Raw genomic sequence first — 25,920 nt, 5'->3', positions numbered from 1 at the left:
TCTGACTCACAGCATCCTTAGAGGACAGAGCAGAACTGCCTCATCTTTCTTTCAGAGTGACTAGAGGGTTCGAACCACTGACCCTGTGGTCAGCAGCGCAATTCAAAACCAGACACACTGCCATCGTTTATGCTGACTTACGAGCTGTAAATGTCTACAGGAGATCACCTCGTCTGTGGGTTGCAGAGAAGAGGAAGAGTGTATATGGATAAATCTTTTATTCCCACATGTTAAGTCTGGCAGGCTGAGTTTCTGGGGTGGAGGGAGGCCTTCAGAATCCTTCCAAGTTGGAGGTGAGGCCCAATCACATCCTCATAATCAATATTGATCCCCGCTATATTCACATCCTTATAATCATATTGTTCCCCACTCCCTTTCCCTAACGGTGCTACCCTAAAGTTACCTCTTACAAGCACATGGCTGATTGCTACGTAGCAGGAAGCCCTAACTATAGAAGACATGTGATATTATTCTCTAGGCTCTGAACACAGCCACTTTCCCTTACCTGGCCCTGGCAACTGGTGTTAGGTTGCTCCTCTACTGTACTCGGGGATCTTTTAGGGTTAAGGTATGGGGCTTGCACGCCCCTAAAGTGTATATAGGCCTTAGTTGGAAATCTGCGTGGACCTGTCTGATGTCTCTAATTTTACCCAATTACACAACCGCCCCTTGGGCCCATTTGATTGTGAGCCAGGTATCCCTCACTCACCTGTCTCCCAAGGAAAGGCTTAGCTGTTAGCAATCCAAAGCCTAACATGCAGCGACACTAACGTCCCCGGGTGTTTCACAATTCTGCTGTCTTCACTCACCTCTGCTCTCAACAGTCTGGGAACCCACACCCTCAGGTCTTGGCCCCTCAGTATCTGTCAAGAAACCACCAGAGCCCTGGATCAGCCACAAGGCTCACTCAGTCTCTCCCAGCAGCACTTACTTCACCTGAAGCTGTCTTGCCTGGTGACTCGGGCACCAGAGTTTGGGTCAGAGTGGGATCCTTGTCCTCAACATCTTGGGCTCCTGGCAATTTGGTAGCACTTGCCACCCACATGCCCTTCCTTCCTTGTCACTGTTTTTTATTTCCTTCCTAACTCTTGAAACCTGCAGTTTCTGTAACTTAATGACAAGTGTGGACAGCAGGTGACCAAATGCTAGAAACCAGTTAGTCAACACTTCCACGGACACTAGGAAGCAAAGGTCCTGGGGCTGGACTGCGCCAGGGACAGCACCTGATCTGCAGAAAGGAGGCAGGCTAAGGAGCCAGTGCCCAGCACGCAGCTGCTGTCTGTCTCAGCAGGGACGCAGGACATTGTACAGGTCTTCTGCCCTTTCAGAGGCTGAGACACGATGGGATGGCTGCTGCGAACCACACCCAGGATTCCAGGACCCCCAACAGACATGGTTGAGGAGGATGTGGCCAGCTCTTCCCAAAGGCTCTACAGCTGCTTCATGGCATCTCAGAGGGGAGAAACTCAGTGAAGAGGTCTCAGGAGCAAGGCCAACTGCACAGCAGGGCCACTATCCAGGACTCCAACATCCAGTGGACTTGGCCAGAGGGCCATGGCCCACACCAGAGCACATCTCTGCAGCCTGAGTCGTGCTTTATGGTTCTTTCTGAAAGTGGCCAAATTTGCTCCCTCAAAAGGATGCTCCAACCCAGACAAAAAAAGACATGACAAGATCTGCACGTTAGCCAGTTTATTTAAGAATCTTACAAAAGAAAAAGCAAAACACGACGAAAACAAAATACAGAATCTGTTAAGCCTCATGGTTGATCGCTTTGACTTACAAGGATAATCCTTGCACATGAAGTCTGCAGTAAGCCCATGGAGTTTTAGGACACGCGTCAGCATGGGGGGGCAGCGGCGCAGAACATGAGTCTGGAGAAGCAGGGTAGCTCCATCTGAACATTGCGAGGAGGTTGGGGGGGGGGGGGAGGGAGGCTTGAACCCAAGAATATCTCAGACAAACCCAGAGTTCATGGCCATCTTTGTTTCGCATAGTCTTTGGAGTTCATCATGTGGTGATGGCATCACATGGCGCACCATGCTGGGTTAGCAAAGCCTAGGTATATAAAAGTACCCTTTGCTCAGTGGAGGTAGAACCTGGCACAAGTTTTATTGCAGAGACATAGCGTACCTCTCCCGCCTCTCGAGGTGTTTGTATAGTAGTGTTGATGGTAGATAGCTAAGTGGTTATTCAAAAAGAGTTTATCAGTAGTTTGCAAACTTGAGTAGAAACCATGAGCAGAGCAGTGTTTTCTAGGAACAGCGCGACCACCGTGTGCAATGTAGGGGGACAGGCTCTCCCTGCCTCATAAAGCTGAAGTCAGAGAGGCTCAAGCCGCTTTATGCTCTTCAGTGCCATCAATACTGTCACAGAAAGAGAGCCCCACAGATACACGGCTCAGCAATGTCTGCTCCAAGAAGGCGTGGACTCAGGGAGGGAGGCTGGGCCACAGGGTTGTCCTGAGGGGGCCTTTGTCTGGTCCTCTGCCCTGGAGAGCTGTCTCAGTTGGGCCTGAGGGCCCTCGTGATAGCCACATAGACCAAAGATTGCCACAGAGTGGGGACAAGTTAGGCCCCAACCCATGACAAATTAGGTTACTCAGCCTCATCCAATCTTGTCAAGATCATGTTTCAGTGTTCAACAAGAATGCATACCCAGCAGAACATGCTGATGGAGTAGCTCTTTTCGTGAGCTAATGTCTCAGATCTGTCCTGAAAGTCATGGAGGCAGGTTTTCTTAAAAGTACAGTATCTGAATGAAGTGCCAATGCTGGGTCATTTTGTTGTCACACTAATCTCACAAAGGGCAAAAGTGGGAAGGGTAGATCCATGTTATCCAGCCACCATTCACCCATGGCTGCCCGCTGGTCCAGAAACTAGCCCCAGCATTAATTAGTAGCTGTGTTGGGAGGAGAACCTCGGCTGTCCATATGGACACCATCCTGCAGCAAGTGCTGGTCTGGTATGACTAGCTATCATCCTCTGGGCTCAGGGGAGAGTTAACCTCAGATTCTTTGTTGATGGAAGGCCTCAGACTAGCTTCCTAAAGGAAGTGGGGGGTACGGTGGGGAGGAAGGCAGCAGGCTACCCATTGCTGAGTCACGCCTGTGAGATATTTCTTTTAGCGGTCTTACAAAGGAGAGGCTGACATTGCCAAGTTTGATTTCCAATGCACTGAAGAAGTTATAGGAGCTTGAAAGAAATCTTGGGAAGAATTCTTTTAAGAAAATGTGACAAGAACAGGCTCATTATAGCTTCCTAGGAGCATCAGCAACAAGCATGACCTACCGACAGGCTCAGAGGACACTCAAGCGACCCCCTCCACACAATGCGCGGTACACAGTAAAAACCAAGAACAAAATGCAGAATCCACTCACGTGTGGTGAAAACGAACGCAGAGCGGATACATTCTAATGGCCAGGTGCAGAATGGAATCACATCCAACTAAGAGTGCCATGGCCAGTGAGCTCAGGACAAGGATCAGCATGGCGGAGGGAAGGAGGGACGCACAGAGAGGCAGGGTTCTCCAAGTACAAGTATTTACATTTGGATTTCAGAGCAAGCCGCACTCCTCTGTACACACACACCTACATACACATTCACAAGCACAGCCAAACACAGAGGCTTCGATCTCGAGCTCTATCTCAGAAGAACAGACCTAGCTGGTGGGTTCGTCTCCACAGGAGCTTTCTGTCACTCTTGGCCCTGGCCAGACACTAGAGGTCGTTGTGGGCAATTGGCAGCCAATGAGAGATGTTGCGTGAAACACTCGCAACATTTCAGCCACAAAATGCGCTGAGTGTACACAGGCCTCAAGGGGGCAGGCTAACAAAAGCCGTCTGGTCACTGGTGTCACAGAGGACCAAGCATCACTAACTGTGACCCACTCAGCAGACTCACGCAGCACCATTCTTTGAAATGGCTCAGCCGTGCTTTTGCTTCTTGTTAAAACAAGGCTCTGAGCAGGGCTTCTTCTCAGTGCCCACCCTATGAACTGAGCAGCCACCACCAGCCAAATCATGCTCAACCACTAAGTGGCAGGGTCCTTGCCCCACTGATTCAGGGGGAACACTTCACCAAGACCAGAAGGCTGTGCCTCCAAAACACTGGGTTCCCTGGAGCTGGGTAACGGAGAGCAGTCACCTCTTTAAGATGAAGCCAAAAAAATGGAAGCAGCTCAAAATGTCTCAGAAGTGCTAGCGAGTAGGGTTAGAATAAATATATGTACACGACACACGATCCACTGCTTCGCAAGCAGTCCTGCTGGTCTATACACACATGTAAAAAGAGGCGCTTGAAGCTTTGTCTGCAACTGAGCAGGAGTAAGGGAAGACTGCTCACTGGACAGCCGACTTTTGGACATGGCTGAATTTACAGAAACTCTTAACCCTTCTGTGAAAACTCCTCACTGTCAGCACACCTGGGCAATCCTACTCAATGCAGACAGAGACCATGAGGCACCAAGGGTGCTATGTTAGAGCAGCCAACCAAATTCCCCAAGAGAACAAAAAATGTTCAGTACCATTGACACGGTAAGCTCTGAGAGTAGCAGTGTGACACGTAATCACACCTTCATGCTCGGAGCTGTACTGCTAAGAGGGGATGACAAAAGGCCTATCCTCCCAGGTCTGAAGGGCACAGGGAGCTGTTGTCATGATAGGAGCTTCTGACAGAGGCTGACCCTGGCCGACCTGAACTCTCGGGACTGACAGATCATGGGTATGGGCACGGGATACAGGTTATGTGCTAACCTTGGCAGGGGGACAGGTGAGCACTTGGGTCTGCGCTTAGTTGCCCATCGATTTACTCCAAGACTGCCGTAAAGAATTTTCCCCCCATTTTCCAACTGCCTTTTGTGAGGTACACCATCCCCCAAATAGGGAAGAGATTCTGGACCTTATTGTTAATCTGTGTGACAAACAACACAACACCCCATTTGCAGCAAGACTGCTAGTCCCAGAGTTAACATGCCATCAAGTGTGGGGGCCAAGTATTCACAGACTTAAGAGCCCTCACGCTGAAGCTGCTTGGCTAAAACACCTCAACCCCAAACCTACTAAGAAGGTCCTGCCCTGAGCTGGGTAGCATGCACTTGCCCAGCCACCTGGGGAGGGGAAAAGAGCCCAGTTCTGTTTCACCCTAGCGTGAGAACGGCAGGTGAGCAGGGGCTGACAGCAGAAGCAGGAGGAGGGACAGGAAATGGGAGGCCTTGCTGAGCTGAAAGGGACACTTCTACTCGTGGCTGCTGGTGGAGACCCATACGGTCAAAGGTGGAGACGGGAAGGAGGGAAGTTGCATCCACTGGGCAAAATGTGCAGAACAGAAATTGTTCTCAAGAAAGCATCTAAAAGACTGATGGCAAATGTGACATCCAGAATTGAGGCTGCGCACGTGTTGAGGGGACAGCCCTAGCCCGCCACCAAGTTCTGAGAGCCTCTCACTGAACCCACACCCTTTAGCCAGCGCTCTGGAAGTAATCCAAACAAGAGTGAATCAACGTGAAACACACTCAAGAACCTAGTGCCGGTCCCTCCGTCAGCACCACCTCACTGCTGGGGTGATGGGAAGCCAGCGTAGCATATAAGGCCACGTGGATGCTGAGGCGCCCTGCACGTCCTGCGGGGCCCTGGCAGACTCCTGCTGGAGGCGGGAGGGCCTAAGCAAGAGTCCACTGCTTGTTAGTATAACAACTTTTTATTTGACATCTACAAGATTCTGGTATCTTGCAGCTGTTGACCAGGTTTATTATACAATCTCAATTTTTTTTCAATAGTGCAACCTGTGCAAGCAAAAAATAAAATAAAATAATAATAAAAAGATAAAGGAAACAAAACGACCAACTGTCCCCTCAACTTGTTTATAAACATCTATTATAGGAAAAAAAAAACTTACCCATATTATAGATAAGTGTCTATTCACATTTGTACATTACCATTTTTAACAGTTTGAGATAAACTCTACAATGTCTTACAACACAATAAACAATATTCAAGTTACTGAGTAACAATAACAACAAAAAGAAAGACAACAGAAGCCTTGAGCATGTCCTTGGTGTCTAGGTCACAACCCAAAGAGTGACATGACGAACAAAAGAAAACGAGGTAACAAAGGAAGGGGAAAAACAGGGTGTGTGTAAGATAGAAGCCAATTTGTACTACTTTCTAAAACTCTTTAAATTAAGGAAACTCTAATTTCAAGAAAAATAGGCTTGTAGCCTTTTTTTTTTTTTGCAGCAAGCATTAGGAATACTATCAACACATTCATTAAAAGGAACCCGTTGAGAATTTTGTCACACACGCCAGAAAGTATGTACTCAATACCCTTGGGAACCTGGGGGCTGGGGGCTGGGGTGATGGAGCACACAGGGCAGAAGCGACACCCAGGTAAACACACTAAAATGCAATACCCAATGCTGTACAGCTACACATTGATGTCTCTCCGTTACATGACTTCTGGTTAATTTTGTGTACGCATGCTTTCAAACATGCAGTGTCAGAAGATAAACAAGAAAAGAACCTGAACGGATGATATGCAACCTTTCGTTCATGCTATATAATAAACCTACTGCCTAAGGTCAAGGGGGTCAGAGGGGGGGGAGGGAGAGAACCAATACACAGTCTCTATATTTATAAACATGCATCCAGGCATGGATGTACGGCATTATACCTGAGCACTGGAGAACGAAAAAATAAAGTCAGTTTGGGAAGTTCCAGGCATCATAAACCAATTGCTGTTTGTAGCCTTTAACAAACACAAACAAGCACACACTCACGCGCGCACACACCCTCAGCTCACCCAAGGTAACGTAAAAGCAAACAGGAAGTACCACAGAAGAAGCAAGAGGAAAGACAGGTGCACCACACCATCGGCAGGGCTGATTTTCAGTTCTGCTATCTATTCCAGGCTTGTCCTTATTCCCCTAAAAATTAACAAATGGGAGAGGGAGAGACAGAAAGTGCGTGTGTTCGCACAAGTGGGGGAAAAATTATAATTCTTTGGAAACTGTCCCTGATTTTTATGCAAATGATACGCTTCAACAGCATTCCCAACAGATTCATGGTGAAACCTGTCTGCTCGTTAAGCGTTGCTCAAGTTTGTGATGCTCTGCGGGTGATGCTGCTGCCACAGCTGTTTCCTCTGGACTGCAAGCTGCTGAGACTGGTCTGACGTTGATAGGAGGTTTACGAGCGGAGACACACAGTTGGCTGGAATGATCAAACCTGTAGGAACAAGAACAGGTCAGATTTCACCTAGGATACAGCGCACCACAGACATGCACCAGGCAGAGCGAACAAGAGCTCCACAAAAGAAGGAAAGAGGGATGCAGAATCAACAAGACGGCCTCCTCAAAAGCCTTCTGAGTCTTCAGCCATGCTACTCAAAAAGGACCTAGCGAGTTTCCAGATGGGGACATGGGCCATGCCACTTTCTTGGTGGAAGAGTTAGAAAGGTGAGCATAGCACTTTCCTAGTTCTGTAAGAGCAGCCATCTTTGCATTCCCCAAAGGGGTGTGACCACTACATGATGCTCCAGGGACTTTGTTGTCCTTGTTAATAAATGCCAGATATTTCTTTAAAGTTGGAAATCCAGACTTCTGTACGAAACCTCTTCATTTCTGAAATACTGGCAACTCATTTAAATGACAACCAGAAACCTTTGGGGCCAAACAAAATGTTCCTAGATGGCTGTTAACCTTTAACTAGAGTGGTGGAGAAAGTTGTTGCAAAAGAAACAGCAGCAGCTAGGCCAAGTGCAGCACGGGCCCACCCTTGGCCCTAGTGGCTCCAGTCACCCACTTTGGAGCACAGCAACAGTCCTGGGAGTACTGGGTGAGCGGCTGGGCTCCGGTTCTGCTCCCAGGAGCCTAGAGGTGGTACAAATGAGCAAACTGCAGGGCGGACCTTAGCACAGCGCCCCTTCAGGCAGAACCCACGGGCTAATGGCTCAGCTTCTAGTCCATCTCCAAGCTCAGGCCTTTGGCCAGAATAAATGCTCGGGCTATACAACATCTGAAGCAAATCAAGAAAGCAGCAGGGTCTGATCACCTCCCCCACCCAACTATTACACAAGAGACTCACCTACTATCCGCTGCCCATCCTCTGTCCTCAGCCGAACAATCTGCATCTTCACATTTGTGCCACTGACTGATGCCAGAACACCTTCCACTTTTGTCCACACACTCAGGACCGATCCACAGAGCACATAGTATGTGCGGCAACGAAGCCCTATTTCACATACTAATCCGAGGCTGGCCTTTTTGCAATTGCCTCGCCTGCAAGAGACAAGAAGGTGGGGCATATATGAGTGTGCATGCACACACAGATGGACGGCTTGGTAGATGGGGACACTGAGACTTGGGGACACACACACACACACACACACACTCTCTCTCTCTCTCTCTCAGACACACATATACACAAAAACTCTCTCTCTACCTGCCTAAGGAGATCAAAAAACTTTTATATCCCATAACCTTTTCCCACAAATGGGCCAGACACCCAAGAACATTAGTATTTTTTTTTTAAATTCGTCTTTAGTGGGTGAGAAAACAACAGCCAACTCAGAGCTATAATTGTTCTCTGGAAGGTTCTGAAATGAACCTCACACGGACCGCTCAGGACTTGAAAGACCAACCACAGCTGGCTGCCCCAGAACCACTACAGGGTGATCCAGTCCAAGATTGTCAACATTGTTTCCTGGAGATTTAGCAACTTCCTGTACCCCTGTGGTATCTTACAAGTTCCCTTTCAGAATAAAATAAAACTGTAGTAATGCTGTAAGTAATCAAAGAAAGGGAGAGGAGGAGGGACATGTGGAGAAGGAAGGGAAAAGCCAGTTTGTAACACTCAAGGTGCAGGTACTGAATGATTCTGGGCAACAATGGCTCGGTGTTGAACAGGGGCTGCGTGGACAATGCACAGTGGTCCCGTAGTTTCTTGTAGACTGAACCACATCCTCCCCAAAATACTCTGAGCATTTAACTTCTCAGGGCATGTTTGGATGGTTTCCTTAAATCTGTGTTGGAAAATACATGAGAAACAGGTGCATAACTCACCAATACGCATGAGTACAAGTATCCGCTGAGGAGTTATACTGGTCCAACCAGTGCACCAGGGCATCATCAGACACCACCTGTGAAACGCAGCAAAAATTTCATTTGGGGGTAAAAAATTCAGTGTGATATAATTGCTGTATTTAAACTACCAATCAATATATATAAAAAAGAAACACCTCCAGAGGCAGCCAATTAAAAAGTGAGTTTGGGTTCTGGTTGAAAGCAAACTACCCAGAACCGCACGTCCATGATAGAGTGACACGGACACAATTTTAGTTTGGTACATCTTCCCTTTAGTTGGAAAAGTCCAGTAACTTCTGCAGTTAAGATCACTTCCAGGGTTTCAGGAGCCCTGTTGGTATACTGCTTACAGGTTGGGTTGCAATGGGAATGGTTGGCAGTTCAAACCAATAGCAGTTCTGAGGGAGGAAGACTGGCTTTCTAATCCCGTCCATAGTTACAGTCTCAGAAACTCACAGGTGGTCACTATGGGTCAAGTCGGCATTCACTTGACAGCAGTAAGATTCATCTTACAATTTCCTAATGCTGGTCACATTAAGACTTCAAGATTAACGTAAGAAAACCTGACTTTTATAAAAGAGGTTTTCCATCACAGATATAACTTCATCAATATTCTACTATTAAGTCCTTACATACAGGACAACAAAAAGACAAGAAAGTACCTTCTTATATTTCTTCTTGAGATCCGAGTAAATTTCTAATTTGAGTTGTTTCCCAGTATTTGGTCTATAGACTAAGAAAAGCTTCTTTTTAGGGTTTACTTCTTTAACTAAGATGGCCGTTTTCTTATTGTTCCTTATCTACATTAACAGGGAGAGAGAAATATGAAGATTAGATACACACATCAGGGACCATTCATACTGCTGTTTGGCAGATGGTAACACCTGCGAGAGAGGGTACAAAGCGTATGTTTGACAAGGTTAACCAGACCACAACACCAAAATCAACCTCTCAATGGTGAGGTAGGAAAGACAGGTAGGTGGAAGACCAAGATATTTCTCAGAAAACTCTAGATGTTGATATAAGGCACAAGTATGTACCTGGACACATAGCCACACCCCTGCGTAATCCTGGATGGGAATGAAATGAGGGGCAAGAAAAGATGGGTGTTTCGAGTAACCAGCTTTCCCTTTGCTGTATGGTGTAAAGAAAGTACTTGCAACTAAATGATGGAGCTGGGGGCACGTTATTTCTGGGTGAGGTGCAGTGAATTCTGCGTCATCCTAACCCATCACGCAGGGTGCTTCAGTTAGAGGGTCACCTGGCCGACAGGGCAGCCGTTGGAGTGTGAGGCACCCAGGGCGAGCAGGATAGCCGTGGAAACAGAAATGACAAGATGCTGAACGGAGATGAGTCAGTTTACAGACATGGAAGACCCACCTCAACACAGAAATGAGATAACTTAAGGTATAGGATTGATTTCAATGTGGGCCTAGGAGAAAAAATTAAGAGGAAGAAGTTCCATAAGGAAAAACAGGATTAGAACATTAGTTTTTCCTTTCAAGTCTGGTGAACAGGTTCCAAGCAAAAATCTAGAGCAAAATTGAAGGAAAAGAAAGTCTCATGGCAAAGATCTTTTCCCAACTGGCACACATAATAAGTCATTGTTCAGTGGGGCCACACTGTCTGAATTCAGATACTGCTTTTTACAATGATTTAAAATAAAGGGATAGAATGTTTTAGTTGTTCTTCAAGGACATTAAAGATCCTTTATTACTTGTGTCAAGTAATAGGGAAACAAAGTTTATGTCACCCCTGGGCCCCTAACACATTAGTGGAAAATATTACACTTTACAGCAGTGGTTCTCAACCTTCCTAAGGCCGCAACCCTTCAGTACAGTTCCTCACGTTGTGGTGACCCCCCAACCATAACAATATTTTCTTGCTACTTCGTAACTGTAATTCTGCTACTGTTATTAAATCAGGCAGCCCCCAAAGGGGTGGCAACTCACAGGTTAAGAACCGCTGCTTTACATGGTTAACAGAGTCAAGGGGAAACACGCATAGGGACTATGTGTCCCCAGAGTCATGGTGGCTAGTGAAAGTGGAGCTAAGAGCGACTGACAGCCACCCCATATTGCTCCAAGAAAAATGGCTGCGTCTTGCTGGGATGGCCAACTCCATCTGGCCCTAGGCACAACCAAAGGGCGAGCAAGGCCACATACAGCCAACTCAGGGGAAGTTCAAAATGAGGATTAAGTGTTAAAAGCTGACAACATGTCAAGTAAAAATGTCTACCAATGAGCACACAGTAAGTAATAAATTAACCAGGCGAGGGAAAAGGCACACATGTGGAAACTCCCAGGCTGGACACGTCTTTAGCAATAAGTTAAAGAGCAGACAGATACGCACCCGGGTGAAAGAAAGGAAACATACAGTAATAATCCATAAGAATCTAAAAATCTACTGAATACAAAACTAAGGATTTGAAATGTAAACCCCTCCACCTAACTGGGAATTTAAAAATTGGTTAAAAAAAATAAAGAAAAAGGGGATGGGGGGAGCTGATACTGAGGGCTCATTAGAAAGTAAAATGTATAGAAGATAATGAGGGCAACATATGTACAACATACCCGATTCAAGTGCTGTATGGATTGTGATAAGAGCTGTACGAGCCCCCCAGTAAAATGATTTGAAAAAAAATGAAAAGAAGTCGTACTTGCAATGACAAGTAAAAGCCATCATCTGGTCCTGTTAGCTCAGCCCAAATCTTGGTGGCTTCCTCCCAGGACATGCCCCTCTCGACACTAATCTGTAAGAGAAAGAGTTTAAGGTGAGCGATCGGTCAGACTGACAGACAGCTTGCAGAGTCCCGCTTTCCAAACTCACAGTGAACAGCTCCACGTGGCCTGAGGTTGAATAGCCCGGAGTCAGGAACTTCTTGGCATCACTTTTCCTCACCTTTTCATCCCCAGAACCAAGGTCTTAAAAAGAAACAGCAGTGTAAAGACAAAAGGATCTCACACACACACACAAAATTAGGCACAAAACATGCCATTTTAAAAATTCCTGATTGTAGTGATAAATCTTCTGAATATGACTGAATGAACTCTTGTAAGTATGCCAAAAAACTACTTAAAAATAAGGAAAGCAAGCTGAATGAGTGGTGACACTTCAGATAAGTTGAATATGTATGAACTTAGTGCCCCTCTCCCCAAAAAAGTTCCCCCACTTACCTAAGATTCCCATATCGTATCTTCCATTCTTTTTGGCATTTTGAACAACTGCGGTCAGTGTGTCCGCAAAATACTGAAACAAGGCATTCTGCTGATGCACCTCCATACCTAGAATTCTGTTTAAGAACTTCCCTATGTTGTTGTAATCTGCAGCAAAGAGCACATGAAGGGTCAGTGCATTCCGATGGTGATTAACATGTTTTATTCAACTAGGCCTAGCTTCCATCCCACATTCTCTTCCTTAATTCTTCCCTGACAACTTCTGGGATGTCACGTCCCTGGAGTGGGGCTGTAATTTAACCACTTCTAGCTCGATCCAGCATCAGAGCCAGAATACATTTTTAACAGATACTTGCGGCATTGATTTTTACAGCCTCAACTTCATTTCTGAAAGTGTGAACATGAAAGTGGTAAAAGGAGAAATTCTAACACACGCTAACATGAACGAATTTTTAAAGCATAATGGTAACTCAAACATAAAAGGACAAACACTTATGATTCCATTGGGTGAACAATCCACAAAACGCAAATCCATACAGTATGGAAGGGAAATGGAGTTCTTGTGTAACAGACACAGGATTTCTGTTAGGAATGATGAAAAGGTTTGGAAAAGCAAGTCATGATGGCCACACAACATTAGGACTGTAATTACCATCAGAGAAAAAAAACACAAGATGGCAAATTTTGTTATGTGCATATCGCCACCATTCCTTTACCTCTAGCAGGGTTTCCCAAGATGAGTGACACCGACACCGCCCCCTCCCCTCCACCACCAGGGGTTCTGAAATGATCCAAGGGGCTGCAAAAGCAGTCATCTACAATCTAGCTTAGATGGGCTGGCTATCATGTGACAGTGTTTAATTTCCTAGAGGGAGTGGAGGAAGCTGATTTGTTACCTGAAAGTGGGATGACAAGCTCAAATGTTGTGGGAACTTAGAACCTACCACAACCACATGCCCCTCAGAAAACCAGAGTGTTTGTTGTTCACAGAAGCTTTGCCAAAACTTACTCCAATTAGTGAATAAGAAACAAATGGTGTTATAGCCACACAATGGAGAGTTAGAAACTAGCTAAGCCATGGAAAGACATTGGTACAATCTTGAGGGAGCGGTACCAAGAGAAAGAAGCCACTGAAAAAGTTAGAGTGATTGATTCTAACTAAGGAATATCCTAGAATAGGAAAAATTAGGAATGTGTAAAAAAAGAAATCAGTGGTGGACAGTGAAAGGGGGAAATGGGACTATGAGGTAAGGGAGGGATGAAGATGAAGAGGTGAAGCCTAAGGCATTTGAAGGTCACTGGAACATTTCTGCAGGTCACGACAGAGGACAGGATGTATTGGTTAAATCCCACAAGACTGGCCAACACCGCGAGTGGGCCTCCATATAAATGGGAGACAATTTAATAAGCATGTGTCACCTTGGTCCATCAGCTGTGACCAATGTCCCACAGCAGGGCAGATAATAATAAAACCAGTGTGCAGAGAAGAAAATGGGAATGCTTATACTTTCTGGGGGGAAAAGATCTGTTTAAAAAAAAAAAAGGCCTCTAGAACAAGAGATCAAAAGGCATCAGACCTTGCCCAGATGGCAGGAAGTAAAGGAAAGGTCACAGGAACATGGGAAACAGAGAGGTGAGAAAAGTGCTGTTACATTGTAAGGAATGCAAGCAACGTCACATATCAAAACGCACATTAACTGCTGAATAGGAAACCAATTTGGTCTGAGACATCTCAATCAAACCAAAATAAGAAATTTTACAATTAGTAAACAGTACTAACTTCAAGCTTCACTACCTAGTTACTAAAAACATTTAAAACAAACAGCTTCTAATCATCAAGGAGCAGCTTTGTGCACACACAAATCAACAGTGTTACCTTTATCTAGTGTTAGAATTCCTGAACGATCTTCTACGTTGATGAGGCCAACACCAATCAGTCCTTGTCGAACATCTATGAGGAAACATGCTCATCAGAATCCTGTCACTCCGTAGGCCCATTCCACCAGATTCAACAGGCCGGTTTTCTATTAGCTTAATGGAGTAGAATTGAGTTCATGTGGTCTTTGAAACAAAAACAAATTCACCACCACTGGGTTGATTCTGAATGTCTTTAACTGTGCCACAGAGTGAGTTTTTAAAAAGAGCTGACCAGTCTTCTTCTGAGGGGCCTCTAGGTAGATTTGCAACCTCCAAGCTTTTAGATAGTGGTCAAGCATGTTAACTGCTTGTCCCACCCGGCCTCCAATCCTAGGTGTCCCAGCTACCTGGTCCTTGAGTAGGTGACTCCTAACAACCGTAGAACTGCCCCCGGGAGCTTCCAGGTCTGTGAAACTTCACAGAAGCCAACTGCCTCTCTTTTCTCCCTCAGAGTGCTTGATGGTTCAAACAGTTGAGTAGTGACTACTCAACTCATTACATCTAAAATCATTTTGAGCATGCGGCAGAAAGAGAACTAGTTAAACTTAAGCATATATCCGTCCAGTGTTACATATCATGACTGACAAAGTAAGGCAAAGATAAAAAGCAGTGTGTGGGATGGTTCAGAAAACACTAATGTCTAGGCTACCACTTTAAAGAACCTGGTGGCAGAGAACAAGTCTGTGAGAAGTAGATTTAATGTGCCAACATGGCCAATGAACACATGTGAGATTAATTGAAGGGCGGAACGTTAAATGGCTCTGCGAGCTTCACCTTTCTTGTCTCTTGCTATCTGATCATCAGACCAGTGTGCAGCTGCACTACCCGTGGGACACCTAACCCGTGGAATGTGTTACTGTAATTTGAGGCTCCTTCAAGACCTGCTTTGCCACACTAGTGGAACTTACATCTCTTGAGCTGTGGACTGTCAGAGTGGCCTTGCTGTTTGCTGCCTGTGCCTGAATACCCTGAATTGCTCTAAAGAGGACAACCCAGTGGCCCTCAAGACCTGAAGGACTGCCAAAGTCTCATAGCTGTCTCATGGGAATGAGTTGCACTGAGCCATTTATACTGCTTCACAGATTAATTAACTGTTTATTTCTTATCTATCGTTCTAAATATATATACATAATTATTAGCATTCTGGTTTTGTTTCTCTAGAGAACCCTGTCTAACATAAAGGCCAAGGTGGTGTGTTTGTTTAAGAGCTGCCCTGACTTGTATCGAAGAAGTCTCCACATATGTACAAGGACTGTTGGCAACATCAAAAACTAGTTACAACTGTAGGGAAAAGAAATATCTAGCAAAAAATGGCAGCTAAACATGAGGACGTTTTAAGTATCTTACAACTTGAACAATTTCTTTCAAATAATGGAAATATCCACACACACAAACAAAATTAACTAAATCAGAGACTGAGTGGGCCACTCATACACACGGATCCATTCTAACTACTATTAATATAAGGTCAATTTTCATTTCCTCTACATTGTGCATTAGCCCCCACTAACTACTTGTTCCTTCTAGGTTAAAACTGTTAGAGGTTACCGGACAAACTGACTTCAACGAATGCTTTCTAACTAAGTCTCAGATTGGATAATATGCTTTATCAAGAGCAAAAGTACTCCATTTGAGTGAAGTTGGTGGTACTAATAACCTTTCGTATAAAAAGTAACCTTTACTTTCTAAATCCTATATAACTTAAAATTTACAAATTATATCTATAGGAAACAAAAGACTAAAGACAGAGCATATACCCCAAAACAATTACCCTGAGATGATCTGTAAGCCTTAAACAACAACAACAACAACATACCCTCTGCCTGCTTTTGAAAATCAAACATTTAGCTAAATAGTAAGAGAAAGGGATGTCTCGAGGTCCTTGCTTCTTGACTGCCTGTCTCTATGGGATCGAGCTGAGAACAGGCACCCGACAGACAAGAATCTGAAGTTAGTGGAGGGGGCACAACTCAGCCAAGGAGGGAAAGAACGGCTGCACATCTCCAAGAATGCCCTCGAGGTCGCTGAATCGCACCTAGAGGCACTGTGGCACTGACATGAACACTGAGCAAGAACAAAGTGTTTAAAAATATAAAAACCAGTCTATGTTAGAGCAGGTTTTGTTTGGTGCCTCCTGGCCAGTAACTATTTCTCTATACAAGTCACCTTTGAAGAACTCCCCGGGGTACTCTGGAGGCGGCGATACCAGAGGAGAGTCCAGGTTGACAATTGATTTCATGACGATTTCTAAAGCGTTTCTTCCATACTGCAATAAATACAAAAAAATCTTTTGAACCAGTTTTAGCATTTGGATACTCTTCAATCAAATGAACAACAAAGTTTAAAAAAAAAAAAGGAAAAAAAGGCAGCTTTACCTAAGATTCCCAACTGCAGGCTTTGGTTACTATCCTAGCCCTGAAGGCCCTGGAAAGGAAACTTTGCCTCCACTCCCCAGAGGGCCACCATGACTCCTTCCTATAGGAAGTCATGAATTTAAAAGCAAAAGATAGACAAGTTTCCTTTACAGTCAGAAACCACCTTCCCTATTTGTTTCATCCTAAAAAGGATGAAACCTTATTGCAGCCTCCAAACACTCATGTTCTCAAACTGGAAAGCGGAAACGTACCTTGTTGTCAAAGTTGAACCTGCTCAAATCTCTAGACTCCGTCGCTCTTCGATCGCCATGCGTGAGCGCCCCCTGTCAAAACATGAAACTCCCAATGAAAGCCCAGCTGGCATCTTCAGCAGAGAACTGGAACTGCCATTACCTCCAAACTTACCAAACTCTCAAGTCTTTTAGCAACAATAGATGCGAATCTTTGTTCTCCTGCCAACTCAGAAATCAGAAAGACATATTCGGGAGCAGTAACCTGGTTTGATCTGTGAGTTCGTCCTGTAACAATATTGTTGAGTGTCACGTGTGCCCAACAGATAAAACACAGGCTGCCGAGAGCCATCCTTAGCATTTTACGCTACACTGGAATTCAGAAACCATTAAAAAAAATGAAGAAACGATCATTTATCATAACTCTGGACATGAATTCCACCACATGCTTAATAATAGTACTCAAGATAGAGAAGGACACCCATTGACCAGTGGTGATGCAGGCGCTGTTACTGTACAGGGCCTAGGTCAGAGGCAACACACAACCACGCTGGATATTACTACAAAATGCTGGTTTTAAGTAACTTTAGAATAGTGGTTCTCAACCTGTGGGTCGCGACCCCTTTGGGGGCGGTCAAATGACCCTTTCACTGGGGTTGCCCGATTCATAACAGTGTCAAAATGAGTTCTGCAGAAGCAACAAAAGTTAATTTTTTTTTCTTAATCAATTTACTGGAGGATCGTACACCTCTTATCACAATCAATCCATACATACATCCATTGTGTCAAACACATTTGTTGCCGTATTCTCAAAGCATTTGCTTTCTACTTAAGCCCTTGGTACCAGCTCATTTTTCCCCTCCCTCATGAACCTTTGATAATTTATAAATTTTTATTTTATCATATCCTGCACTGTCCAATGTCTCTTTACCCACTTTTCTGTTGTCCATCATCCAGGGAGGAAGTTATATGTAGATCTTTGTAATTGGTTCCCACCTTTCCACCCCACCGTTTCGTTATTGCCACTCTCAAGCACTGGTCCTGAAGGGATCACCTGTCTTGGATTGCCTGTATTTCCAGTTCCTATCGGTACCAGTGTACATCCTCTTGTCTAGCAAGACTTGTAAGGTAGAATTGGGATGATAGCAGGGGGTGGGGGTAGCATTTAAAAACTAGAGGAAAGTTGTATGTTTCATCATTGCTACCCTGCCCCGACTGGCTCGTCGTCTCCCCTCCCTGCGACCCTTCAGTAAGGGATGTCCCGTTGCCTCCAAATGGGTCTTGGGTCCCCAATCTGCACTCCTAGTCATTCACAATGATTTGATTTTTTTGTTCTTTGATGCCTGATCCCTGATTCCCTCATAACTCAGGCTGGTGTGCGTCTTCCCCGTGGATGGGCTTTCCTGCTTCTGAGCTAGGTGGCCGAGTATTTACCTTCAAGCCTTTAAGAACCAAGACACTAATCTTTTGATAGCCGGGCACCATCAGCTTTCTTCACAATTGCTTTTGCACCTGCTTTGTCTTCAGCGATAGGGTGGGGAAGGTGAGCATCATGGGATGCCAGTTAAGTAGCACAAAGTATTCATGCATTGAGGAAGTACTTAAGTAGAGGCCCAATGTCCATAGGCTACCTTAATACTAAACCTATATATATATATATATGCACACATATTTCCCCATCCTCATATATAAAATAACTACAAATGTGCGTGTCTGTATTTAGACCTTATAAATGCCGTTTGCCTTCTAGTTCTTTCCTCTAGCCCACACCATGCTGAGCCTTCACGTCCTACCAAGACTCCTACACCCTCCTCACCACCCTTTGGATCACTTGTTGTTCCCTTATCACTGGGTTTGTAAACATCATTTCCTTTCCTTCCACCTCCCCCTCTCCCATGCGTCCCCCGGAACCGCTGATCTTCTCCTCCATTCTCTTATTTAGACAGACCTTGCCATGAAGATAATGTTATGGTTGGGGTCACCACATGAGGAACTGTACCAGAGGGTGACAGGATTAGGCAGGCTGAGTGCTGCTATTCTAGTGGATAGTAACATCAGGAAGGAAGTGCCCTCTTCAGAGAAACCATGGAGGGTAACAGGACTCAGAAACAGATGGAGCTGGTTTATCCAAAGATCTACAAAGACAACATTCCCCAGCAATCTGGCACTGGAGTTGAAATGTCAGGGATCCCATGCAACCTCCACCACACAGTACACTGTTTTGTTTTTCAAGATCATGGTGATCAAATTCAGTAACACATTAGTCATCCCACATATTTACAAGAGCTGTTTGGCATTACACCTGATTTCTGACCTCCCAACAATTTCCCAGCCTCCTTCCTATTTTCCTCCTGACGGTCAACCCTGTAGGATCTTACCAAACTGCTGAATTGCTCGATCAGCGCTCCAGGGCAATTCCAAAGTCATATGAACTCTTCGCCTCTGATTTTTAGCTCTCCGATCTGCTTGTAAGGAAATACCTGAGCTGGCAGCCTCTGAGATGATAGCAATGTTCTGTATCAAATGCAAGAAACAAAGAGTCACAACTGCCCAAGGTAAGCTAAGTAGGCTAGGACATTAAATGAAACATTCCAACAGAGTCCACAATTTTATCTGGCCACCTGGCTGTCCAGGACCAAGACTCCCGTTTGCAACTGTGTGAGGCCACGTAACATATATGGGCATGAAACCACCAGTGGGTAAGGAATGTGATCTGTGTATGTCCAGGAATGTCCTGACAAGTAGAGGGCATGTCCTTCTCTATCTCATCACTGGTTCAAAGTCCAACCATCTTGCAACCTCTGCGTCACTTGGAAACGAGGAGTCAAACACAAGACACAACTACGACTGACAAGAACTAGCTGATTGGTATCAAATCGGACCTAGACTATAAACCCCTCAAAACTTATCATATATACTCGAGTAAAAGCCTACCCAAGTAATTTTTACCACAAGAACTGCATTAAATATGTGCTTTAAAAATGTGCTGAAAAACTCAGCTTATAAACAAGTATATACAGTATATAATTGTTTATAAGATATATAGTATATAGTAAAATATAGATTTTATATTTTCTCACTTACAAATGAAACGTCAACCATTATCTAATTTCCAAGAGTACAGCCTAAAACTCATGAGACAAGTGTATAAAATAAGGATTACGCTCTATCAACAACCTCTGACGACATTAGGTTGCATTTTCAGAAGGGACCAATCCTTGAAAAGGACATCAAGCTTGGTATAGTAGCGGGTCAGTGAGAAAGAGGAAGGACTTCAAAGAGATGAACTGACAATCAGCTCACCCATAATTGTGGACGCACTACATTCCATTGTCCAAAGGGTCACTGTGAGTTAGTACAGACTGATGGCACCTAGCAAGCCAGTTAAAGGCTTATAGCTGTTTTGGCTAGATGGAGGAAGAGTCAGATTGGAGAACCTTTATTTTTTTTTATTAAGTTTACATAACAGAAAGCCTCTGGAGACAACCAGAAGCTCTACCTACATCTGTCAAATACAGAGGTTCCTGGACATGAATGCCTTAAACACCTGAAACATAAGAGAAGGTTCAAATGAAACCACACGACTAGGGATCCCTCACCTACAGCTTAAGGCTCAGAGCTTACACCCACACATGGTGTTTTTATACAGAAATGCCCAACAGAGCCAGAACCTGCTCAATAAAAACACATCATTTCCACTGAGAGAGAGCAACAGAAGAGCAAGACTGTCCTGTCAAAGGCAGAAAGTTTGTAAAACTCAGAAAATCAGCTCAGCCCCATGGAGTTCCAGCTCTGAGAGGTTACACTGTTCTGATTAAAAGATTCTAAGTTTCCAAAGTTAGCAAGAGCTTCATAGAATGCCATGTGCAATACTGGGCATAAATGGCAGTTTATGGTAAAAAAAAATGGAAATGTGCGGAACATTCAGTGTTTATGTGCAAAAAAGAAAAATGCTGCAAAAGTTTAGTCTAAATGGAGTATTGCATCCCCTCCCCAAACATACCTTATCGCCATCCATAAACCTTTGTTTTTCTGTGATATTTAGTATTTCTACAGGCACATCGAGTTCTGATCTTGACTCATAGGAGATGCTTCCATCGTCATTGCTGACTACCCGCCCCTTGCGGCCAGTCATCTAGAAAAGCAAACAGCATCTGTACAGTCAGAGGGTTTGGCTGGGGTGAAGAAAGCTCACTGGAAACACCCTGAAAGATGCTCACTCTAAGGGGCTGCAAAGTAGCCTAGAAGATATATTCCCAAGGAAAGATGGGCCCAGACCCTCGCCACACTCACCTCAGCAACATTCTCTGGGCCTCCAAGTTCATCGATAAGTTCATCCAGGGTATTGGGAGGGAGGTCCTCTGCTAATTTTTCCAGTTTATCAAGTAGATCTTTCTTCATCTGCTGAGCTCTCTCCACGGCGTCCTGACTTGTGATGAGGCTGCTGCTGCTGTTACTGTTGGCTGGAAGAAGCACATTGAATGAACATCAGCACCACGCTCGCCCACGCCACAGGCAGAGCCCCTTCCTGCCACGTGTGTACCTGGTGTGCTGTTAGGAGCAGGCGAAATAACCGGTGTCGACGAAAAACTAGGTCGTTTGGATCCAAGACCAGATGCTAATAAGGCACTTTGGATGGAATCTGGATCTATGCTTTTCTTCTTTTTCTTATCTTTGCTTTTCTTGTGGTCTTTCCTGATTAACCAAGGATCTGAAAGTGAAGGTCACCGTGAGTGTCAAAGCATGTGTAAGGATACCACTCATGACTTCTTCAGAGGAACAACCCTTGACTGTTTCGTTAATATCATCAACTACTATGGTCCAGCATGACTGCACCTCCTGGGGGACTGTGTTACAAATACACAAGACCGAGGGCAACACCTCACACATTATGGGTCAAACTTCCAGAAGGCAAGTTTGGCGCTTGCCACCAAACAGAATCCCCAAGGATCATTTGCATTCCACCACAAAGAAATTTTTTCTGCGCACATGGAAGCAGCACTCCAGCTTGTGTGATCATGAGGTGTCGATGGGATCAGATGTTCAGGCATCAAAGACCCAGGACAAAAAAATACTGTCAATGTGAAGGAGAGGGATTGCAGAGTGAAGACCCAAAGCCCATCTGTAGTGTAGCACCAATGAAACATACAACTTTCCTCTAGTTCTTTAAATGCCCCACCCCAACCCCCCACTATCATGACTCCAATTCTACCTTACAAATCCGACTAGAACAGAACAGCATGTACACTGACTGGTACAGTTAAGAACCAGAAACACAGGGAATCCAGAACAGATCAAACCCCTCAGGGACAGTTAAGAGTAACGATACCTGGAGATTAAAAGGAAGGTGAGGGGAGGAAAAAAGGGGGAACCAATTACAATGATCTACGTGTAACCCCCTCCCAGGGGGATGGGCAACAAAAAGGTGGGTGAAGGGAGACAGTGGTTGGTGTAAGACATGAAAAAAATTGTTACAAATTATCAAGGGTTCTTGAGGGAGGAAGGGAGGGAGTGTGGGGCAGGGGTAGAAATTGAGCTGACACCAAGGGTTCAAGTAAAATGATGAAAATGATGATGGCAACGTATGTACAACTATGCTTGACATGATGGTTGGATGGATGGATTGTGGCAAGAGCTGTACGAGCCCCCAATAAAATGATTTAAAGTAAAAAAAAGTATTTTTTAATTAATCATTTTATTGGGAGCTCTTACAGATAACACTAACAATCCATAATTCGATGAGATCAAGCATAATTATGCAATTTGCTGCTACTCAAAAAAAGCCTTTCAAATACCCTTTAATGCACTGGGCCCTGCCTGCCTGCTTTCTCCCTGGAGCCTACTATTCAGGTGAACTTACCATCCTCATCGTCCTCACTAGACTCATCTCTAAACGGGTTGAAGTCGTCATCGTCTCCAGAACTCATGTTCTTAGAGCTCTCGTAGTCACTTTCATGATCTGAGGCATCAGACTCACTGCCACTGTCATCAGAGCTGCTACCCGTAAGGCCACCCACTTTTCGTGCTTTCTTGGCTTCTCGAGTTATTTCTTCACCTGCCACCAAAACCAAAACAGGAGGCTCAGACACACTGATTCTAAAGAGTCCGTCAAGATATCAAGTTTAGCTCTGGAGCTCCTTCAGGATATATTCAATTATTCCTCACAAATTAGATACATTAAGGTTAGACAGAAGCAAGACTCACCGTTTGAGTGTACAAGTCCTATAAAATAAATCCTAGAGATAAGGGTTGTAATAGAATCCACACAATACTGGTCACAGAGTCATTCTGTAGCAGGCGGTGAGAAGACGTGTGTCTGGGTAAAATGACCACGTGTACTGCTGCACAGGGTCACCAGAAGTCAGAATAGACATGCAAGCTCAGGAAACACAATTCCTGAAACCTCATTTTTAGAGGACACCTAAATAAGGTGTTGATTTGAATGACTATATTTAATATTCAAACATGATGTGGAATGAAAAAAACCAAGACAAACGCATAAACATTTTATCTATCAACAGAGTGAGAATGAAACTCAGAAAAGGGAGATAGAATGATATGACCAATCTAAGATGCCACTGATTCTACAGTGCACAATATTTTACTCCATTAAAACAAAAAATACCCATAAAACTGTGATCGGCAAGTCATTTCAGGTATATTAAAAACATCAGCACATGTAAGAACATCTTCTTTAGGATGGTCAAAGCACAAGCATTGGGTTGAAAACTTCAACACCTCAAAAAAAGAAAGAAAAATCTTTCATACTCAGAAGAATGTGATCTTTGCAATCTAATGCACAAAACCCCGTTTTACAGAAGCAGTCTAAGCGAGACGCCAACTCAGGTGTGCCTCAGGAACACAAGCGAACCGTGAGGTTAATGGTTCGCTCACGCACACACCCATCTGGATGGAAGGGCAACTGACCACAGAGAGACCAGGTTTTCGTCCCATCATACATAAGCTGTACAAAGCCGGGCAAATTCCTCCTCTTTGTCTTCTGTGGCAGTTTCTCTTCTCCACACAACTGGAAACCTGAGATCTAATTTCATTTGTTGTGTCAAGTGACACAGCACATGACCAGTGCTTCCTGTATTGCCAAGCACCCATGATTCCAGCTCTACTTTACACAGGGCTTTCAGCGGATAGTCCACAGCGCAGGACTGACACCAAGTGGGCAACTCTACCTGCCTAACAAGGGCACTTCTTTCCCTGAATGGAGCGAGCGACAAAAAACTACTCACCTTTCCGCTTCTTTATTTTGTTTTCTTTACAGGGACTATCTCTGGGCGAACTGTTGTTACTTGGAGCCGTCAGATCGATTCCCAACAAACTATAAAGTTTTTTCCTGTCTGGAGCAGGGAAATGCTTTTCAATGAGTGACTGCAACACTCCTCTGTGAGTGAGAAACAAGCGGAGAAGTTAGTGGACTTTGTACAGAATAAACCATTCTAACATCTTTATGAATATGCTCCATAAAAATAAACTCCCACCATCCACCCACTTCCATCATGCCAATTCTATTTCAAAGCAACCTTCTAAGTCACAGCAAAACTGCCAGCATAGGCTTCTAAGGCTAAATCTTCTTGTGAATCTTTACAAAAGCAGACTGCCTCATTTTGCTACCACACAGCTGATGGAAGATTTGAAATGCAGTTAGTAGCTTAATAATAAGCCTATGTGCCACCACTAAGGCCGGTCATCTTACATGTGTTTCCTTAGCCTCGCCTGTCCAGCATGAAAATAGAGTCACATACAGAGTGCCTAGATTGCCTAGTAGCTACGTTAAAGAAGTGCACAGGAAGCTAATTTTAGTCATCTAACTTACCTACATCAAGACATCATTTCTAAATGTAACCCGTGAGAAGTTTTGCAGCCCCCACCAAGTGAAATCTTTGAAATCTAGTGTCTGCAGTGTTCTGGATTCTCCTGGCACATATGTTTGGGCACACCAGCTCAGAGGTGTCACTAGTGGTTAAATAGGACAGGACAATTCTGGGCACTCATTACAATAGACAAACTAGCAGGTGAATGTCTGGCTTTTCAGAGCAGTTTCCAAGGGAGCCACCTAAACACATGTCCTGAGGTGTGCAACAGGATAGAGGCAAAAGCTAATTTGCTGCTTTTACTAAGAGTTAAAATAGACTCTTTAGACAAACATACTTGGAAAAAAAACAACTTAAGACATTAGGGGGTCAGTGGAGAGCAAATGCTTTGAGAATAATTGGGGCAGGGAATGTGCAGATGTGCTTTATACAATTGATGTATGTATACGTATGGATTGTGATAAGAGTTGTATGAGCCCCGAATAAAATATTTTTTTTAAAAAGACATTGGGGGGTTCTTCTATTCAATATCGTTTTGGAGGTCCTGGCTAACAACATAAGACAGCGGAAGGACATCAAAGGGATCCAGTTGGGAGAGGAGGAGGTGAAACTATCGTTATTTGCAGATGACATGATCTTATACATTGAAGACCCCCAAAACTCCACAGTTGGAATACTTACAGCAATAGAGGAATACGGAAGGGTAGCAGGATACAAGATCAATAAACAGAAGTCAGTAGGGTTTCTATACACATCGGACAGGGCCATGGAAGAGGCGATTAAGAGGGAAGTACCCTTCACAGTAGCCAAGAACAAACTGAAATACCTAGGAATATACTTAACAAAAAATACTAAAGACCTATATAAGCATAATTATAAAACCCTATTACAGGAAACCAAAAGTGACCTTCACAAATGGATGAAGCTCCCCTGCTCATGGTTAGGTAGGCTGAACATAGTAAAGATGACAGTTCTTCCTAAAGCACTCTACAAGTTCAATGCTATACCAATCCAATTACCATCAACCTTCTTCAAAGAATTGGAAAAACTGACCACCAACTTCATATGGAGAGGGAAGAAACCCAGAATTAGCAGAGAACTCCTCAAGAAGAAGGACACAATTGGAGGACTCGCCCTGCCTGATTTTAATGCCTACTACACAGCTACAGTGGTCAAAACAGCATGGTACTGGCACAATGATAGACACTCAGACCAGTGGAAAAGAATAGAAAGCCCAGGAGTAAAATCATCAGCATATAGACAACTGATCTTCGACAAGGGTCCCAAAAACGTCAAGTGGGAAGCAGATGCCCTCTTT

At 44.4% G+C, this 25,920-nt stretch overlaps 1 protein-coding gene across 3 annotated transcripts in view; it reads right to left on the bottom strand.

Annotated features, from left to right (window-relative positions):
- Positions 1-1,677: 1,677 nt before the first annotated feature.
- SBNO1 (strawberry notch homolog 1) overlaps positions 1,678-25,920 on the bottom strand; it is a 57,723-nt gene continuing 33,480 nt past the window's right edge. For all 3 annotated transcript variants that reach the window (XM_075534603.1, XM_075534601.1, XM_075534602.1), the window contains 17 exons: positions 24,021-24,172; positions 22,637-22,831; positions 21,320-21,487; positions 21,070-21,239; positions 20,780-20,911; positions 19,155-19,290; positions 16,952-17,064; positions 16,798-16,869; positions 16,338-16,437; positions 14,131-14,205; positions 12,255-12,401; positions 11,908-12,002; positions 11,738-11,830; positions 9,741-9,878; positions 9,058-9,134; positions 8,081-8,274; positions 1,678-7,222 (listed from right to left, as the gene is read on the bottom strand). In XM_075534603.1, the coding sequence (XP_075390718.1) occupies positions 7,080-7,222; positions 8,081-8,274; positions 9,058-9,134; positions 9,741-9,878; positions 11,738-11,830; positions 11,908-12,002; positions 12,255-12,401; positions 14,131-14,205; positions 16,338-16,437; positions 16,798-16,869; positions 16,952-17,064; positions 19,155-19,290; positions 20,780-20,911; positions 21,070-21,239; positions 21,320-21,487; positions 22,637-22,831; positions 24,021-24,172 (2,200 nt within the window). In that variant the 3' untranslated portion in view covers positions 1,678-7,079. The remainder of the gene's footprint in view (positions 7,223-8,080; positions 8,275-9,057; positions 9,135-9,740; positions 9,879-11,737; positions 11,831-11,907; positions 12,003-12,254; positions 12,402-14,130; positions 14,206-16,337; positions 16,438-16,797; positions 16,870-16,951; positions 17,065-19,154; positions 19,291-20,779; positions 20,912-21,069; positions 21,240-21,319; positions 21,488-22,636; positions 22,832-24,020; positions 24,173-25,920) is intronic.

This window comes from Tenrec ecaudatus, chromosome 16, assembly GCF_050624435.1.
Source record: "Tenrec ecaudatus isolate mTenEca1 chromosome 16, mTenEca1.hap1, whole genome shotgun sequence".
In the NCBI taxonomy this organism is placed as follows: domain Eukaryota; kingdom Metazoa; phylum Chordata; class Mammalia; order Afrosoricida; family Tenrecidae; genus Tenrec; species Tenrec ecaudatus.
This window is presented reverse-complemented; position numbering and strand designations above follow the sequence as displayed.